Raw genomic sequence first — 20,681 nt, 5'->3', positions numbered from 1 at the left:
AATCACAATTTTTAAATTTAGACTTTCAATATAAAGATTTGTAGAAAAAACCTAACAACAAATTCTAACATATTTCTGATCAACATAGCAATAAAACGTCTTTCGCAAAATCTTTATCATCAAAAATAAATAGCACTTACTAAAGACTTTTTTTCATTTAAACTTATACTTTTCACATTATTTAACTTTAAAGATTGATTTTTTTAAAAAGAAAGGTTGCGTGATTTTTTTATTCATAATTAATTGCCTAATTTTGAGATTCAGATAAAAAACTTTACTACTTTATATTAATGGATAATCTTCTAGCAGCGGCTACGCCTCTAGATGCATATGAGGCCCTTGGGTTGGGGGGGAAGTCGAACCCCCCTTACAATTACAGTTTTTTTTTAATGAATAAGTCAAAAACATTTATTTTGGAAAGTTAATTCTCTTGGGATAGTGGTGGTACCCTTTCCTAAAATAGTTATAAACCTTACCAGGACATATGAAAAGCTACCATGTAAAGGAGAACCATAGTTCACAAAGACTCACATAGAACCTGTTACTTTATTATAAAGATACACATATACACAGAAACTCTACAATCAGAGTATGTCTGTTTGTTCATCCGTCTGTATAAAAACAATACAGAATATATTTATTTTGCTATAGTGGCTACGCCCTTAGAGGCCTTTAGGGGCACTTAAGAGGTGAAGAAGGGGTTGAATTCAACAACTATATTTTTATTTTAGGCTTAAAAAGAAAAAGTTTTTTTTTGTGTGTTGTGGTCCTTTTTTAAGGGGCGATTTCTCTTCTGTTTCTCAAAAAAAGTTATAAACCTTCCAAGGACCAATGAGAAGCTACATAGTAAAGTAAAAAAAGAACCATATCAGTTCTCAAGCATCAGAAAGATGGACAAACAGACATCAATCTATTTTGTATCATAAATAGTGCTTTAAAGCAGGAAGAGAAATATCATCTGGAAAAAAAAAAATTTCCTATCGTTTAAAAGTTATATCCCTGTATAAAAAAGATAGGATGTCCGTGTTTTTTTTCTTTCTATGCCTAAAGTTCTTGCTAACCGCTGGACCAATTTGGTTCTTCTTTATTGACCTATCTTTTAGACTGATAATAGGATCAACATATTAAGGAGTAGTTTAGTGTCTATTAATCCTTATATAAAAGTAACAGTTTCTGTGTCTGTCTGTTTGTGTGTGTGTGTGTGAGGGTGTCTGTCGGTACCGAAGATTCTTTGTAACCGCTTAACTGATATAGTTCTTCTTGGTTCATGTTTTTCATGGTCCTGAGAAGTTTTGAGTTTAGAAAAAATTAGTTCCTACCCAACATTTAAAAAAAACTTTTTCTTTTACATACTAAAACTGAAAGTAGGGGAGGGGTCAACTTCCCCCCACTTATCAAGGGCCCCTAGATGCCTCTAGGGGCAAAACCGCTAGTGATAAAATAATTTTTATCTTGAATTATGATTAAATTGTTCTTTTTCCATTTAATAAAATATAATTGTAATATAATTGTATAAACCTCAAAGAATATCCAGAATTAGGTAATTGGATTTAACAAGGGAAAAAGACAACATCCATAATTAGTAAAGCTCTTAAGTTTAAAAGAATACAAATAAAGAAAATAGCAAGTGTAACATACAGATACAAAAATATATTAATCAGAGCGAGATGGGACAATGGGCTGTTTATTAGACTGGTCCCCATTGTTTAACATAGGAATTTGTTATTCGTTGGCTTGACTACTTAGGGGACCTGTTGCGATTTTTGTTTGGTTGGATTATTAAATTAAGTGCCCAACATTTCAACCATTAACTGAAACATACAGAAGGGTTATCCATGTATCATATTTGGGAATGTAAATCAATTTAGCGGTCATTGTCTTATCCCTTTAGATCCCTGAATAGTAATTAACAATGATCAATGGTTCTTTTTTTCTATGTAGCTTCTCATTGGTTCTTGGAAGGTTTATAACTTATTTTGGGAGGGTACCTCAACCATTCTAGGAGAAATCAACCCCTTAAAAAGGACCCCATTTCACACACAAAAAATAACTTTTTCTTTTTAAGTCTAATATAAAAATCTCGTTGTATAATTCAACCACTTCTTCCCCTCTCAAGTGCCCCTAAAGGCCTCTAGGGGCGTAGCCGCTAGTACCAAATAAATATATTCTGTAATGTTTTTATACAGACAGATGAACAAACAGACATACTCTGATTGTAGAGTTTCTGTGTATATATGTATATTTATAATAAAGTAACACGTTCTATGTGAGTCTTTGTGCACCAAGGGATCTCACTAACCACAGAACCAATATGGTTCTCCTTTACATGGTAGCTTCTTATATGTCCTGATAAGGTTTATTACTATTTTGGGGAAGGGTACCATCACTATCCCAAGAGAATCAACTCTCCAAAATAAATGTTTTTAACTTTTTCATTAAAAAAACTGTAATTGTAATGGGGGGGGTTCATCTTCCCCCCCAACCTAAGGGTCCCTATATGCCTCTAGAGGCGTAGCCGCTGCTAGTAGAGTATCCAATGATATAAAGCAGTAAGGTTTTTTATCTGAATCTCAAAATTAGGCAATTAATTATGAATAAAAAATCACGCAACCTTTCTTTTAAAAAAATCAATCTTTAAAGTTAATTAATGTGAAAAGTATAAGTTTAAGTGAAAAAAAGTCTTTAGTAAGTGCTATTTATTTTTGATGATAAAGATTTTGCAAAAGACGTTTTATTGGTATGTTGATCAGAAATATGTTAGAATTTGTTGTTAGGTTTTTTCTACAAATCTTTATATTGAAAGTCTAAATTTGAAAATTGTGATTTTTTTAAAGCTCATAGTATTTATATAAGTTGTTTGTATCTTTAAATAAAAAAAAATATTAAAAATTATTTTTTGTTTGTTTTTTATTAAAGATTTTCATATTTTTTTCAATTTTTTTTCAGAACTTTAAATTGAAAAAAAACCAAAAGACCCCGCTAAAATATTTTGTCTCCACCTGGAATCATCAAGGATTTATGTCTATTTTCACCCTACATAGGTCCCAGGGCTTGGCACTTACTTTTGTCTTGATTCAATTGTAGCCCACAGTGAGTTATTTAGTGGACCGTCTTATAGACAGTTTTCCGTGGATAATATATGGAAAATTATAAGATTAATTCAAGTTATAATAGTCTCAAGGGACCGACGGCCTAAGCTTATAAAACTGGAATTAATATTATGTGTTATTTTATTATTCGTACAATATATAAAATGAGTCGAAACATTATTTTTCATTAAGTTTCAGAAAGTTTTAATCCAGTGAACTGGATTCGGACTAACAGTGGAAAGAATTTCAAGAAATCTTTAAAAATTAGATTCTTGTTAGAAATATTTGGTGTTTGATTTTACTTTAACAATTACAATATAATATACAAATGTACAAACAACTTTCAGTGAAAATATTCTAAACTTTTAAGGGAGGGAGATGACATTGGACTGGAAATTACACCACTGTAGATTAAAATCATCTGTGAAAAATTTGGACTCTGCTAGTTTAGTCTAATAAAAATACCCAAAATTTTTAAGGAATTAAATGTGGTGGTTATAAAACTTTGGGTATCAGTGCAATTTAAGGTTCAATGTCCCCATCGGGTCTTCCCTGGTGATAAAGGGAAAAGTAGGTTGCGGGTAAAATCCGTAAAGGTTGTGTGTTTCAAGTTAAAAACATTATAGTAGTAGAACGATAAAAATTTATATTAACTTTAAAAAAAAATGTTTTCTATAGTTCTTTTCAATAAGAAAAACAAATATTTGGTGAATATTATCGTTCTACTACTATTTTTAAGCCTTAAAACACACACTTTTACGGATTTTACCCGCAACCTTCTTTTCCCTTTGTAGAATATTTTATATTCTCGACTGTATCCAATCCCCCACGTCCCTGATGGCTTCTTGTCTGAAAATATTTTTTTTTCAATATCATACAAATTAATAGGTAATGGATTGGATATATATTATAAATTGTCCGCTGATATGGACCTCAATTATTGGTCCGTTCGTTCAGCAGTAGGAGGTGTGGAGATGGGGTAAAAGGTGTGGATGGGGGGTATCGTTATCTAGCCAACTGCGAGTATCACTTTTAGAGTATATGAAAATCTGGTGCAACGTCCATCTAATAATATATAGATTCAATGGGACAGTCTCCCTTTATCTACTTTTGTGACTAACCTGACGTCTGGAATTTCCAAGAAAAGTTGATGTCTCGACCCATCGTAAATTTTCAACTCTTTATCATCTGTTCGACTACGCCTTAAATATAAATTCACATAATGGATATAGAATATACGCGGATATTATAACAAGGGAAAGATTGTTGTGAATTTCAGTTGCTAACATTGGTCTGTTCGTTCGTTCAATAGGAGGGGAGGGGATTGGGTAATGTGGATGGATGGGGGGTATCGTTATTTTAGCCATCTACGAGTTTCACTTTATTATAGTAAGTGATAATCTGATGTAAGATCCAAGTAATAATAAATCGACTATACCAATATAATTCAAGTTAGCAAAACTACTTTATAATTCACTTTGTCCGTTTGCACCGCTATGGGGGAAATGTAATTTTCTCGGGTGCTATTAAAGTTAGACAGATGAAACTTTTGGTGAAGATTTCCTGTACCAATGATTATCCACTACCCTGTAGATAATTTACTTGGTTCGTCAGTCTGTCTGCCAGTCTTCAAAAGACATAAATACTTCTATCATTAACCTGTATAATAGTTGAGATCCAACAGGATTACAGAGAATATCATCGCTCCCATGGATAACAAGGAAAGGTGTTCTAAAATAAAAACAAACTCTTTGAAATGAGGAATGCATTATGAAGGAGAGAGAGAAAAGCTGAAAGACACGATTACTCTCATATTGTCCAACTTTCAAAAAATTTACAAAAAATCAATCAAAAATTTGCCAGTTTCAATTTGTGTTTTGTTAATAATGTACATGGACAAAAAAAAGTAAGATTTTATTTCAAATTTAATTCTATTTTGTTATTTAAACTGCCCTACTTTGAATTTAATTAACCTTGTATAAACATATATCCTATTTATTCACTTTATTTGTTATCAATGTGTAACCATAGGGAATTTTAATTCTTTTTTTTTATATGTAAAAATGCCTATAAAACATATATTAAGTAATAATTGACTTAAAATGCATATTTTGATAAATTTTAATTGCTATTTTTTTGTTTAGTTCCTGATGATGAGGGCAGCTTTGCCCTCGAAACGTTGAATAAATTTAAAAATTTGATGCCTTGAGTTTTTTTGTCTGAGGATTTTACATGTTGGGTCCGTTAACCATTCGTCTTACTTATCAACCAACCCTGTGACGGCCCAGTGTATCACGTATGTGATCCGTGTGAAGAACATCATTGTGTAACTGTGATTTTAGAGTCGCCCCCCACCATGATGTCAGCCTCTCAAAACAACCCCATGGGCGACCAGACGCAGCAGACCATTCGGTTTCGATCACAGCCCCCACCCCCCCAACCTCAAAATATTCAGGATTTTAGTTCTGTTTGGCTAACCATTGATAACATTCTTAAAAAGAAATATCTTAGAACAGTAGATTGTCTCAAAAATTATTCCCAAACTAAGTCGCTGATTAATTTTTTAAAAGACTGTTTAGTTAAAAAAGTCTTTCCAAAAACATTTGAAATCAAATCAAACGTCGATAAAAGATTTTCTTCTAAAGCCCAAAATAAAATGAAAAGTCTTTTTACCAGTGTACAAACTGAACAATTGAAGTTGTCTATAAAAGAGCATCACATATTGGAATGTGAACTTTATAAGAAATTTTTAAATCTAAGTAGTGAAGTTTATCTTTATCTTGAAAGCTCTGAAATTGTTATTGTAAAAAAAGAATTAGATATTAGATTATCTAAGTTTCTTCTAAGTGAAAAAAAACAAGTATAAGGCAAAACGTTTTAATCTACAAAATGTGAATAAACAAGATTTTATTAGCAACGAAATAAAACCTGCTGAGTCTGACAATAACACAACTAAAAAACGTAATCGCAGATTTATAAAACGTTCTAAATATAGGAGAAAAATGAAAAGGTTAAGTCAAAAACCTTTAGATGATTTGGTCATTAATTATTCTGACCATGTTTTAACATCAGATGAAATTTCGCTTTTCAACAAACATTTAAATTTCGTTCCTTTGCCAAAAAAGCTGAATATTACCAGCTTAAGTTATGATGTTAAGAGATTCTCTAGGTCAATGAGATGGAGGGAAGCCATTGATTTAAATCCCGATATTTTTAGTGAAAATTCTGATACAAATAATATACCAGAATTTAGCGTTCCTGTTAAAAAATTTAATCTACCTTCATGTCAGCCAACTAAAACTTTGTCTAATTTTCTGTATGGAATTGAAAGTGATTTAATGTTTAATCAAAAAAAGAAAGTCTTTCCCAATGTATCAAAAGGGGAAGAAATTGCCTTAAAAAATTTAATTGACAAACAAAAATCGGGTCACATTGTTTGTTTAAGAGCTGATAAAGGTGGTGCATCCACTATAGTAAATAGAAATGATTATATTTCAGCGATTGAAGGTGAACACCTCAGCTCAAAAATAACCAATCAGGATGGATCTGTTTTGTCTGTTTATAGACAAATAGATCAAGTAATGGTGAAAGTACACTACAACAGAATCAAGGAGGCCTTAGAGGATGCTGTTGTAGACGAGACTATTGACAAAAAGCTGGCTGACCAACTTTTGCCTGACCAACCAGCAGAAGCGCGAGGTTATGGCTTAATCAAAGTACACAAAGGTGTAGCAGAAGGTAAAAAAATTCCGCCCACTAGATTAGTGATAAGTGGGTGTTCCAGCAATACTGAAAATCTAAGTAGCTATTTAGATTTTAAAGCCAAACATATTCCCCCAATGCTTGATAGCCACATTTTAGATACCCCCGATTTACTACGTTTTCTTGATCAGCAAAATGAAAATATGGACCAATCAGAACAGGCTATATTGGTCAGTATTGATGTCGAGGCACTTTATCCTTCAATTCCTATCAATGAAGGGATACAAGCTTTTAAAGAAGCTTTAAGTGATAAGAAATATGGCGATTGTAATGTATCTATTCCTTTTTTAATTATGTTACTATCTTTTGTTCTAAAATTCAACTCGTTCATATTTAATGGATTGTATTATTTGCAAGAGTGGGGGACAGCCATTGGAACAAAAGTGGCACCAACATATGCCAATATTTTCATGGGAAAACTTGAATCCCAATTACTCACAGATTGGAAAGGCCGTCCCCCCTCTTGGTGGAAACGCTTTATTGATGACATTCTTTGTTTGTTTGTAGGAACAGAGGATGAACTTCTTGATTTTTTAAAATATATAAGTACATTTCATAACACTATTAAATTTACATGTGAATATCGTTTAAAAGATAAAATTGTAAAAACAAAATGGAAAAATGGCCAATTTATTGTTGAAAATTTTCCTATTTTAAATATTAGGCCCAGATCTGTTGATTTTTTAGACTGTAATATTTGGATAAATGAAAATAATAAATTTGAAACTGACCTTTTTGTAAAGGGATCAGATCGTGTAACCTATTTAAAGCCTCAAAGTGCACATGCACCATTTGTTACAAAAAATATTCCTTACAGCTTAGCCTATAGATTAAAACGAATTTGTTCTTCAAATGATAACTTTGTAATTAGATTAAAAGAACTTGAATGTAATTTATTAATTCGTGGATATAACTCTAAAGTTATAAAACATGCTTTTGAGAAAGTAAAGATTATTTCTCGCACACAAGCCTTACAAAAAGTTGTTCATGTAAAAAGTAACAGTAGACCTGTGTTTTGTTTAACATATGACCCTCGTATTGATTCTGTATCTAATTCTATGAAAAAACATTTCTCTTTAGCAAGTAAAGATCCAGTTTTTAAAAAAACTTTTCCTCTGATGCCAATGATAGGATATAAAAGAGCAAGAAATTTAGGTGAACACCTAATTCGAGCCAAGTTATATCCTACTCAGAGATACAACTTAAGAGAAAGAAATGGATTCTTTAAATGTAGCATAAGAGATATTGGTTGTAACCTGTGTAATCGTAGTCAAAATATTTCTGAACATGTTGCCAGTTTTTCTCAAAAAAAGTACCCAATCAAGTCAAATATTAAATGTTCAGATAATTTTGTAATTTATTCTATTCAGTGTAAACAATGTCCAATGCAATATGTTGGACAAACTTCTAATGCTGCCTCTGTTAGATTTAATGCTCATTCTTCGGATATTTTAAACAAAAAAATTTCAAAGCCAGTTGCCAAACATTTTAACAGTAGAAACCATTCATGGTCAGACATGGTTTTTACCCCTTTTGAAAAACTCCACAAAAAAGATAAAACTCTGTTGGATATCAGAGAAAAATATTGGATAAGAGAAAAAAAGACAGTTGAACATGGTTTAAATATAAATTCATGACAATTTTATGTACCTTTTTGCTAGTTGCAATAAAAATTTTTTTTTTGTTTTGTTTTGTTACATTTGCTCATCTTTTTTAAAAAAAATTTTCTTGGTCAAACTTTTACTTAAAGACTGATCTGCAAAGCTGCACCTATACTGAAGTTTTTTCTAGAGCAAATGATTTAATAACTTGTTTAATTTGACCGTCCAACTTTCAAAAAATTTACAAAAAATCAATAAAAAATTTGCCAGTTTCAATTTGTGTTTTGTTAATAATGTACATGGACGAAAAAAAGTAAGATTTTATTTCAAATTTAATTCTATTTTGTTATTTAAACTGCCCTACTTTGCATTTAATTAACCTTGTATAAACATATATCCTATTTATTCACTTTATTTGTTATCAATGTGTAACCATAGGGAATTTTAATTCTTTTTTTTTATATGTAAAAATGCCTATAAAACATATATTAAGTAATAATTGACTTAAAATGCATATTTTGATAAATTTTAATTGCTATTTTTTTGTTTAGTTCCTGATGATGAGGGCAGCTTTGCCCTCGAAACGTTGAATAAATTTAAAAATTTGATGCCTTGAGTTTTTTTGTCTGAGGATTTTACATGTTGGGTCCGTTAACCATTCGTCTTACTCTCATATTGAGTATCTTCCTTCCGCTACCAAATATCCGCGAAATTAGCGTTATTTGTAAAATGTCGGCTTACTGATAGGGAGGTGACGGGATCGAGTCTGGTCAACATCGCGGCCAGTAATGATACATACTGCTGCTATGTTAGACGCGTTATATCAATAATAAGGGCGTGGGAACGCTTTGGTCCACAAATATTTGCAACTCATTACCATGCTCACTGCACAGCTAGGACCTTTAAACAAAGGTCGTGCAATCTAAGGGTTGTTCGTCCAATACCAATTGGCGAATAGAAGCCTTGCACCGCAATTCTAAAATAAGGAGTATATTTTAAGGTGCGGGGAGAAGGATAGAACCCGAAGCTACACCTGAAGGAACAAATATGGAGGTATAAAAAGAGAGAATATAAGAGAAAACAAATGTAACACTCCAAAAACAGACACCAACGGTCTCTTGCAAAGTAACGTCGCTTTTACCAACAAAATACTTGACCTGATATCAGATAAAGCATTGATATTATCATCTAAACAGTTGACAAACGCCAATAACAGTCTCACTTTACAACCTAAATTAGAATTATAATAAGGATGATAACATTCTTAAAGCGAAAATAAAAATCACAAAAAGCAGTTGTGCTTGTGTTTAGATAGGGATTTTAATTACATTAAAATGTTTGTTATTCATCTTGTATTGGGTGATCGTCCCCAATGATGATTACCAAAATTACCACTTCTGTATATCATAACTAGCGGCTACGCCCCTAGAAGCCTCTTGAGGCAATTAATGTGGAAATACCCTCCCCAAAAATAGTTTAAAAACCTTCCCTGGACCTATAACAAGATTCATTGAAAAGGAGAACCATATCGGTCCAGCGGTTAGCGAGATCCTTCGCTACAGACAAAAAAGGGTACAGATATTACAATGAAAAATTCTAACATTGTTAGCCGTATAAAACTGTTATTAATTTAATGAATTTTATTTTAATATTCGTGGAAATTTATCTGTAATATGATGCTATACATGATATTTCAGTATGGCTGAGAAATGGTTCTACTCTAACGGATATAAATCGGTTTGGAAGCCATGCTGGAATAGTTATTTCTTTCATCGTATTATAAACCGCTTTCCGCGGATATAGAATGTACAATTATTAGATTAAAACCAGTTTTTTTAGCCCCGAGGTGCCGAAGGCATGGACTAAAAAAACTGGTTTTAATCTTATGATTGTACATTTCTATATTCGTAGAAAGCGGTTTATAATACGATGCTAGACATAGATTTTTCGTATGGTTCAGAACCGGTTCCTATCTATCGGATTCGAATGAATACGAGAAAATAAATTCTGTAATGAGAAACTGTAATAATATTAAATCATTGTAAACATGGAATAGGTATTTATCGTATCGTATTAAAGACAGCTTTCCGCGGATATTACAATGAAAAATTCTAACATTCTTCTCCGTATAAAACTGTTATTAATCTTATGAGTTTTATTTTAATATTTATGGAAAATTGTCTGTAATACACCTGGCGGAGAACTGGTTCTACTCTAACGGATATTAACCCTTAACAGTCGGGCCCCTTGCCGCACCTTAAACAGTCAGGGGGGAGGGAGCGTTCAACGCCTTCCCCCGGCCCTATTATCTCAGTCCCCATTAGAGCTAGAAGACTAAATTTTTGTGCATGTCCCCTGTTTGGTAATGAATTTCTGACCTTAAGTGAGTCAAAGTCAATTTTCGCTTCCTTCCCCCTTTTATTTAACAACCTTTGTTTTTAGGTCCTTTTTTACTTAAAAATTTCAAACGGCTGTAATTTTTTATTTTTGAAGCTAAAAGAAAATGTTTATCTTTATGTAATTTTATGTTAGATATCAAAACATAAATTTTAGCGTCCGCAGCTGTACTTGGCAGCTGCCAGCCGCCGCAGTCGGCGGTCGGCGGGAAAACGGCGGCGGATCTTTATGAAATTTTATTACGTTATGTAGACATGTAAGAAAAGCTTAAGTTTAAAATTTGAAGTCTCTAAGTCAAAAATTGCGGCCACAGCCTTTTCAAGATTTCTGGAGACCTGGAGGATCAGTACCTGCAGGATCATACCTGGATCCAATTGACTTGAACACCAGTATTTCATATGAGGATGTTCTACTAGAGGATATTTTAGTATTTTGGTAGGATAAAATGCTTTTAAGTCAAAAAATATTTTTGCTCTTTACCTGGATGACCCTGCCAGGTTTGCTGGCATCCTGTGCCCGCCAGGATGGAGATATTCAAAAAAAATTCCAACTCTCAGTTATGTGTCATACCCATACTTAAAAAGTCACACAGTTTGGGCTCTTTATCTTTCACACACAGAAAATGAGATAGAAAAAAACGTTCAACGCCCCCCCCCCCCGACCGTTAAAAGGACTCTCCACAGAAAAATCAACTTTGGATTTTTGAAAATCTAACCTGAAATTATAATTCTCTGTTCAATTTTAGGCATTTTTTGTTTTTGTCGCATCGCGATCGAAGCCCTTTGAAAATTTTGTCCGCCGCCTATTTGTACTGCCGCTATAACAATATATACTTCACTTTCCTCCACTCAATATATGTTCGCCGCTAAAGAACATTTGCTCCATTGCAACCGGCCGCTCTACGATTTATTCTCTTCCTTGACTGGACAATCCTGCCGCCTCCATTTTGTGTTCGCCTCCGCCAAATATAATCATCTTTTGCCGCAGTTGCCGCATTCATCGCCCTTCTCCGCCGCTACTCCGCTATACATTGCGTATGTAGCTATACACAACACCCCCAGCCTCCATTTAATTTCTGAACAAGGGAGAGGGGAGCATGTATTAAAAAGCGACGTACAGCGGAGTAGCGGCGGAGAAGGGCGATGAATGCGGCAACGGCGGCAAAAATAGAAGCTAAAAATCACTAAAGCAGCACAAATTAAATGGCGGGAGGATTCACTTAAAGGAGGTAAAAAATTTCAAAGGGCTTCGATCGCGATGCCACAAAAACAAAAAATGCCTAAAATTTAACAGAGAATAATAATTTCAGGTTAGATTTTCAAAAATCCAAAGTTAATTTTTCTGTGGAGAGTCCTTTTAAGGGTTAATTGGTTTGGTAGCCGTATTGTATAATAAATTCTGTAATACGAAACTGTAATACTATTAAATCTGCATTGTAAACATTGAAAATATTGAAAACAATAAAAATAGAAAACCAATATTAAAAAAAGAGAGGTAGGTACAAAATAAGCTTTCCACTTTATGCAATAAATATGTAAAACGCTTAAATATTTTTGTAGTGAAATTATAATCATTATATAAAAGTAACAAGATGTCTGTCTGTTTGTCCTTAAAGCCAATTTGGGAGATGGTACCAACACCCTCTTAATTGAGAAATAGTCATTAGAAAAAAAAGAATAATTATGAAATAAGTTGACAATTAAAATTGTAAGGGTAAAAATGGGGTAAAAAAGATACTGGGGGAAAAAATGACTACCTCGGGGAGAAAAAAAGAATATTTACATCCACTTTTTAAGGGGTCGTTTATGTAAGAATGGTTATTTAAAATTATAGTTTTTATGGTTACAGACAAGAATAAGAAGTCAAGAAACTACCCGAAAAAAATTAAAAACCCAAGACTAAAATTTACAATTAAAGGAATATCATGAGCATGAAAATTAAGCTCAATATTTCAACAACACAACATCCAGTGTCAAGGCAATGGTCGAAATCCGATAAAATTACCCCTCATGTAGATTAAAAATATTGCTTAAAAATTATTAACACAAATCACTTGAATCAACCATTCAAGATTAAATAAACATATAAACATCAACCCAATAATTTAAACTATAAAATATTTTTTTTTACTTAAAGGGAGGGAGGGGACAATAGACTGTAATTCAAAATGACAAAGAAAAATTACCTCCAGTCCATCTTAGAAGATCCTTGTTCAGCATATCTTGGACAGCAAGATCTCTTTAATTCATATTTTTAATTGTTTCTTTTTGTTCAACTAGAAGATTCACCAACTTTTATTTTTTTGTCTGAAGCTTAAGATCTCAATAACTACTGAACTGATTGAGTTCTTCATTTTTTTTATCGGACAAACCCAAATAATAAACTTACTTCTTAATATAAAAGGACTAGCGGCTTCTCCCCTAGCCTCTAGGGGCTTTGCCCCAATAGGTATTTAATAAAATAGAAAATAAAAAAAAAATTAAGTTCTATTGGTGCTGCTGCCAGTAGTTTAATGAAAACTAACTTCCCCATAACAAAAAAATAGGTAACTAGATAACTAAAAAAAAATTGGGATGGAATTTTTTATTTTTTGGGGGGTTGGGGGTGTCCCCCCTCCTAAGAAAATAGCCTAAAACCACCACAGGACCAGTAGGTATATTCCCTGAAGAGTAGACCGAGGACCAGTTGTTACCGAGATCTTAAGGGACAGACGGACAGACATCAAGCTATTTTGTATTATAGATTACCTAATTAATTCGATATTCGTTTACAAAATCAAGCTATTTCTGCAATAATTCAATAGTTACCCGTAATTCAAGGACAGTCAAAAGGACATATCCTTTGTAATAGAGCCGCTGCTCAACTAATAATAGCATGCTTAGAAAATAGAAATGGTGCATCAAATTTTGGATGAAACTGCCGACGTATATTCTTCAAAATAAAATTAAAAACATGGATGACAGCATTCATAAGTAGCGAAACACAAAAAAATATGGATGGACAAACTGAAAAAGTGAGACATAGAGCGGATGATGTTCTGGGATCATAAATCAAAAATAATTTTTTTTTTGAAAACACAAAACCATTTAAATGTTTAATAATCACATTTTTGTATCATAAATGACAGACCAACGGACCAAGTAAATAAATAAACTGGCTGTTTTATATATTTTTCACATCCGTCAATCTTGAATAGCAGCCAAGAAAACACATTTCCCCCAGAGAGTTAGGGACGGACTTATAGATTAGTTTCGCAACTGAAAAGAAAGAAACAATTAAGATCCCTGGTTAAAAAATTAACATTTGGGCCTCCAAGCGCTGTCTAAAATAAACAAGAAAGAAATTACAACAACTTGCAGCATAAATTTACAACTATTTTATTTTGGTTGCTTCTTGCTTAGTTTTAGATCCTCATCACCACCAAAAAGTTTAATTCTTCGACAAATTTAAAGATTGAAAGTCCCCCCAATTTAATTTTTTGTTTTGAAAAGAAGAAAGATCATTTTGGGGGGGGGGGGTCATTTTATTAAAGGAGAAATATTTCTTGTGTTGGTGGTGGTACCCTTCCCAAATATAGTTTGTTAAAACCTTTCCAGGATCAATGAAAAGCGATTCGCGAAATCCTTTGGTACAAACACACATACAGACAAACATCCTGTTACTTTTATAAACGAAAAAAATTACAACCTACCTCAGGTATAAACATACTCAGAAAACTTAGAACAGCCCTACTGATGAATGTTCGGATAGGTGTGGCACGCAGGTCCATTCCAAAGATCTTAAACAACATAAAAATTATTTTTAAAATATGGTCCATCTGATACCGAGTGGCCAGGCCGTTTGGGACAAAGACGTCCAAGTGGGGAGGGGATACAACCCCCCCTCAAGCAGAGTTTATCCCATGGATAAAAATTTGAAATGGTAAAAAAATTTGGCAACCCCCTCAAAGAAAAAGCTTTCACGTCCTTGGAGACATTAATAAACAAGATTTCTCAAAGATTACCTAGCTTAAAAACTTAGTGTACTTTCAAATTTAAATCAATCTAAATTAGACTGTCGATTAACCTTTCATGTCACAACTTTTTCAACAAACATTTTAATATACAGAGGGGGTAAATATATCAGATAAAATTAGAGGGGCAGGGGACTGCATTTTCGAACTCGCTACCTCAAACAAAACATATTTTTTTACCTGGGGCCCAGGAACAACCAGTGGACCATTCAGAACCATACCTTGAAAAATAAGTATGATATAATTTAATGTTTCTTTGACTTGTACAAAGCTTTTGACAAAAAAAAACGAAGGATATGCGCTTGAGGCACTATCTAAAACCAAATTGATTGCTTTAAAGATAACAATTCAAAAAACATTACGAAAACTTAACATAAAATTACTAGACGTATAAATGCCAGTGTTGTTAGTTCATGTATGTATCAGAGAGAAAGGGGAAAATAGGCTGTTATTACACCAATCCCCAAAGTTTTATAATAATGTTATCTTATTCGTCGGCTTAACAACTTTTGGGACTTTAGTGAATTTTGATTGTTTAATTGATTAGGTTAAGTGTTCAAACATTTCTAACACTAATTTTTATCTACAGAAGGGGTAAATTTATGTATCATCATTGGGGATGTATATAAATTCATCAACCATTGTCTTATCCCACTGGATCCCTGTATATTTATGTTAGAGGTTTATACATAATACATATTGACAAAAAAAAATCCAGATGATTGAGAAATGACCGTCAGATATGAAGTGTATAGAAACTTGTATACAAAACACTTACCATGAAACATTTCTTTATGCATCAGAGCTGCTCTGAAATATAATAAATTCTTTCATATTAATTATATAACTTTTTGTTCATTTTATAGAATATTTCACAAATCATTTCATAAATAGTGCACAAATTCTCATATAAAAGTAACAGTATGTATATCTATTTGTCCGCCTGATACTGGTACTGAAAGATATTTCTAGTAGCTAGACCGACATGGCTTTTCTTTATAGTAAAGCTTCTTAATTGTTCCAAGAAGGTTGTTTGGGAAGATATATAGGAATAGCCCCTAGGAAAATAAACTCCCATCCCAATTTTATTTTTTATTTTAAAACTAGGGAAAATTTAGAGAGGCGAGGCAACCTCTTCTACGCCCCCCCCCCCCCTCTTCTTTTAAATGCCCCAAGGGGACTATAATGGCACATTATTATTTATCGAGAATCTCTTTATCTCTTTGACCTCACACTTTAAATTCTGGGGCAAAATTTAGTGAATCAATTTCTAATCCAACAAGGATGCCAACATTCATAACTCAAGTTTACTGTCCATTCTAAAATTGCACTGTATGCTGTACATGAACGAACTTATAATTACATTATGAATTGCATTTCATTAGTCATAGTGCCGATTATAAGTTTTAAATCTATAGGACAATTCTTCTAAGGTCAATTTAAGGTAAAAATGTCAAGTTAAGTTCAAAATGGGCATGCAGACTTAAAAAAATATTTTTACAATTAAAGGAAATTTTATACTAGATTGCAAGCTAAAAGTCCCATTGCAGTGAAGGACGAATGAAAAATAAATATAGAAAAGCTTTGCTTTTAAAAATTCTTTAGATTATAAAACGATTAGGTTTCATAAGATTCAGATTAAGAAATTATTTCAATATTGATTATTGAGAACAAAAGTACTTTTATGTAGCATAGCTACTCGATATAAATCACCATGTCTGTCCAACCGTAATGTCAGTCGGCTTTTATTTAAGATTTTTGGTGAAGATACTCCTGATCTTACTAAAGAGCACCCAGCAAAACAATTTACTTTGTCCGTATTTTAATATGACGGACATTCTATAAAATATAAATGTATGTACTTTGTTTGTACTTTATGATGAATACTACCAACCTGATGGTTACCATGTCACCCATAGAGTGACCAACATGTACAGTTTGTACTTTATATTTTAATATTACCAACCTGATAGTGACCATGCCACCCAAAGAGTGTGCAACAGTGTACTGTTTGTACTTTATATTTTGATATTACCAACCTGATAGTGACCATGCCACCCATAGAGTGTCCAACAATGTACAGTTTTAGGTCCGGGTACTTCTCCTAAAAACAAAGACAATCAGTATTAATCAGGGATCTTAAGGATAAGACAATGGACGATGAATTAATGAGTGTACAAAATAATGATAGACAAAATTATCTATTCTGTAGTTGATGGTTTAAAAGGTTTGGACACAGATAAATTTACAAAGCAATAAAGATTCAACAAAAGTGACCCAGTTTTGCCAGTATAATTTCAGTCCAAAGTCCCGGAGATGATAGAGTAATAATATTAAGTAAGGGGGGGGGGGTAATGCAACCATCTCGTAGTCAATGTGTAAATGGCACTTAGAATTCGAATTTCGATCTGAAATTTTGCATGAGTAATCCTTGGTAGGTATATTTTACCCAAATCGAACTAAAAGTTGAAGAAGTAACGGCTGGCGGCTCAGCAGTTTAGCCATTTTTTTGGCTTTTTTCAAGGCAAATCAATCACGAAACCTATCTCCAACATAATACTCTTTGCCACTCCAAAACGTTTTCAAACGGTTCTAGCCGGTAGTTGCTGGTACTAGAAATTAAAAAAATGTTTTTTTGTATCATTTTACATGATTTAAAGCAAAAATATGTTTTAAAAAGTTTATTTCTACGTAATTTATCACAGATTTGCCGTAAAAATATCCAAAAAACGGCTAAACGGCTGAGCCATTAGCCGTTACTTTTTTAACTTTTTGTTCGATTTAGACCTACCAAGGATTACTTATACAAAATTTCAGATCGAAATTCGAATTCTAAGTGCCATTTACACATTGATTACGAGATGGTTGCATTAACCCCCCCCCCCTACTTCTTAGTCTATTGTTCTATCCCTGTATCCCTAAAAAAAAAAAATACTTACTTTAAACTGTTTTTAACCTATTTTTTAATCATATATCAAAAATATACTATGACACCAGTAGAATCAGACTGCAGAGCCCAAATTTAAATTAAGTCCCCAATTAACTTTTTTTGGGGGATTTAAAAATTAATTTTATATGTTGCTGTCATTTTGACGGGAGCAAAAGCAACTTTTAGTTGGGGGTTAAATTGTTTCTTACAGAACAATTTTATATGATTCAGTTTATATCAATACAATGATAAAAAAAACTCTACTCTGTTTGATGGAAATAATTTTTTTTCTAAAACAATTAATTTCAGTGAAAAATTTAACATATTGCTAAAGCCAAACCAATAAGATTTCTTGTTTCATTTCAATTATTTAAAATTTCCGAAAGAGTGTTTTCACAAAGTGACTTAAACTGTTTTTAACCTATTTTTTTATCATATATCAAAAATATACTATGACACTAGTAGAATCAGACTGCAGAGCCCAAATTTGAATTAAGTCCCCAATAAACATTTTTTGGGGGATTTAAAAATCAATTTTATATGTTGCTGTGATCATTTTGATGGAAGCAAAAGCATTTTTTAGTTTGGGGTTAAATTGTTTCTTACAGAACAATTTGATGTGATTCAGATTATATCAATACAATAATAAAAACTCTACTCTGTTCGATGCAAATAATTTTTTTCTAAAACAATAATTTATATAGAAGAAATTTAACATTAAAATAAAACATATTATTCTGAAGTCTGAACCAATTAGAAGCCTTGTTTCATTTCAGTTTTTTACAATTCAAAAACGAGTGTTTTTACTAAGTGACTTATTTCCAATGTAGTTAAATAATTTTTATTTAATTAAAATGAAAAGAATGAAAACTATACGCATAAAAGATATATGGTTTTTAAAAATACTTAAAAAAATAAGTTTAAATAATCTTATATTTTATCATATTTGTATATGTGACAAAAAAAAATTTGTTGTATTGCGTAAACATTTGTTGTCATCTTTCACTATTTAACCCTTTACAGCCAATTTTTTTGTGTTTTAAATAAGTGATGGAAAACAAGCACGATAAAGTTAATTCATTGATATATTGTAAAGAATTAAGTTTTTAATGATTTAATTTAGATGAAATCAAAAGGCCTAATTTTACTCTATACCAGAATACTATATATATGAAGCAAAACACTCTAAAAGCTACGAATTTTACCCTAATAAAAAAAGACCTTTTGCTCTGATCAAAAAAGACCACAGCAACAGTAAAATTAATTTTTAAATCCCCTCAAAAAAGTTTATTGGGGACTTAATTCAAATTTAGGCTCTGCAGTTTAATTCTACTGGTGTCATAGTATATTTTTGATATATGTTTTAAAAATAGGTTAAAAACAGTTTGAATACAATGTAGTTAAATAATTTTTATTTCATTAAAATGAAAAGTATGAAAACTATACACATAAAAGATGCATACTTTTTAAAAATATTTTAAAAAAATAAGTTTGAATAATCTTATTTTATATCATATTTGTATATGTGTCAAAAATAATTTTGTTGTTGTCATATATTTATGTTGTGATGTCATATATTTAAGTTTGCAGACATATTTTAGTTGTTACTCTTAATTACTCTTCAATTGCTCTCAGAAAGAATAAAGAGAAAATATATTTAAGTCAGTTGATATTGAGAGTCCTAACACAGAACATTATCTGGTTTGGGTTCGAGTCTTTATTAAGACCAATACAGCTATTTACAGACATCCTACTACTTTAGCTAGTTTGCATAGGCAGATATTCTACCCCTTCAAAGTGCATAGTTAATTAATACATTGTATTAATTAAACAGACAGTCATCCTGTTGCTTGGTGTCCTGATATACAGACAGACATCCTGCTACTTCAGAACTTTCCAGCTTAAATAATCAGTAGTTTTGAATTATTAATATATTTAACCATTTCTAAATAAAGTATCAATATATAATCTTATTTACTCAAAAACTGCATTTAATCCAATATAATAAATACTTAAAAATCTGTTTGCATTTTGAATTGAATATTAAGTCTACTCTATCATTAAACTGTTTTTAACCTATTTTTTTATCATATATCAAAAATATACTATGACACCAGTAGAATCAGACTGCAGAGCCCAAATTTGAATTAAGTCCCCAATAAACTTTTTTTGGGGGATTTAAAAATCAATTTTATATGTTGCTGTGATCATTTTGATGGAAGCAAAAGCATTTTTTAGTTTGGGATTAAATTGTTTCTTACATAACAATTTGATGTGATTCAGATTATATTAATACAATAATAAAAACTCTACTCTGTTCGATGCAAATAATTTTTTTCTAAAACAATAATTTATATAGAAGAAATTTAACATTAAAATAAAACATATTATTCTGAAGTCTGAACCAATTAGAAGCCTTGTTTCATTTCAGTTTTTTACAATTAAAAAAAGAGTGTTTTCACAAAGTGACTTATTTCCCATGTGGTTAAATAATTTTTATTTAATTAAAATGAAAAGAATGAAAACTATACACATAAAAGATACATGCTTTTTAAAAATATTTAAAAAAATAAGTTTGAATAATCTTATATTTTATCATATTTGTATATGTGACAAAAAAAATTTGTTGTGTTGCGTAAACGTTTGTTGTCATCTTTCACTATTTAACCCTTTACAGCCAATTTTTTTGTGTTTTAAATAAGTGATGGAAAACAAGCACGATAAAGTTAATTCATTGATATATTGTAAAGAATTAAGTTTTTAATGAATTAATTTAGATGAAATCAAAAGGCCTAATTTTACTCTATACCAGAATACTATATATATGAAGCAAAACACTCTAAAAGCTACGAATTTTACCCAAATAAAAAAAGACCTTTTGCTCTGATCAT

At 31.7% G+C, this 20,681-nt stretch overlaps 2 protein-coding genes across 2 annotated transcripts; both read right to left on the bottom strand.

Moving 5' to 3' along the window:
* Positions 1 to 3,241: 3,241 nt before the first annotated feature.
* On the bottom strand, positions 3,242 to 13,147 carry LOC145333807 (monoglyceride lipase-like). Its single transcript, XM_080179047.1, has 5 exons — positions 13,035 to 13,147; positions 9,610 to 9,682; positions 4,749 to 4,820; positions 4,211 to 4,291; positions 3,242 to 3,938 (listed from the first exon to the last, which is right to left on the bottom strand). The coding sequence occupies exons 1-5, from the start codon at positions 13,066 to 13,068 to the stop codon at positions 3,890 to 3,892; spliced, it is 309 nt and encodes a 102-aa protein (XP_080035173.1). The 5' UTR covers positions 13,069 to 13,147; the 3' UTR covers positions 3,242 to 3,889.
* A 940-nt stretch (positions 13,148 to 14,087) lies between these two features.
* LOC145333351 (monoglyceride lipase-like) lies at positions 14,088 to 17,949 on the bottom strand. Its single transcript, XM_080178467.1, has 6 exons — positions 17,944 to 17,949; positions 16,901 to 16,965; positions 15,640 to 15,671; positions 15,042 to 15,082; positions 14,541 to 14,627; positions 14,088 to 14,171 (listed from the first exon to the last, which is right to left on the bottom strand). The coding sequence occupies exons 1-6, from the start codon at positions 17,947 to 17,949 to the stop codon at positions 14,088 to 14,090; spliced, it is 315 nt and encodes a 104-aa protein (XP_080034593.1).
* Positions 17,950 to 20,681: the final 2,732 nt, after the last annotated feature.

This window comes from Acartia tonsa, chromosome 12 (genome assembly GCF_053477335.1).
Source record: "Acartia tonsa isolate MP-2025a chromosome 12, ASM5347733v1, whole genome shotgun sequence".
NCBI lineage: Eukaryota > Metazoa > Arthropoda > Copepoda > Calanoida > Acartiidae > Acartia > Acartia tonsa.
Note: the sequence above shows the minus strand (reverse complement) of the source record. Positions and strands in the feature narration are given on the sequence as shown.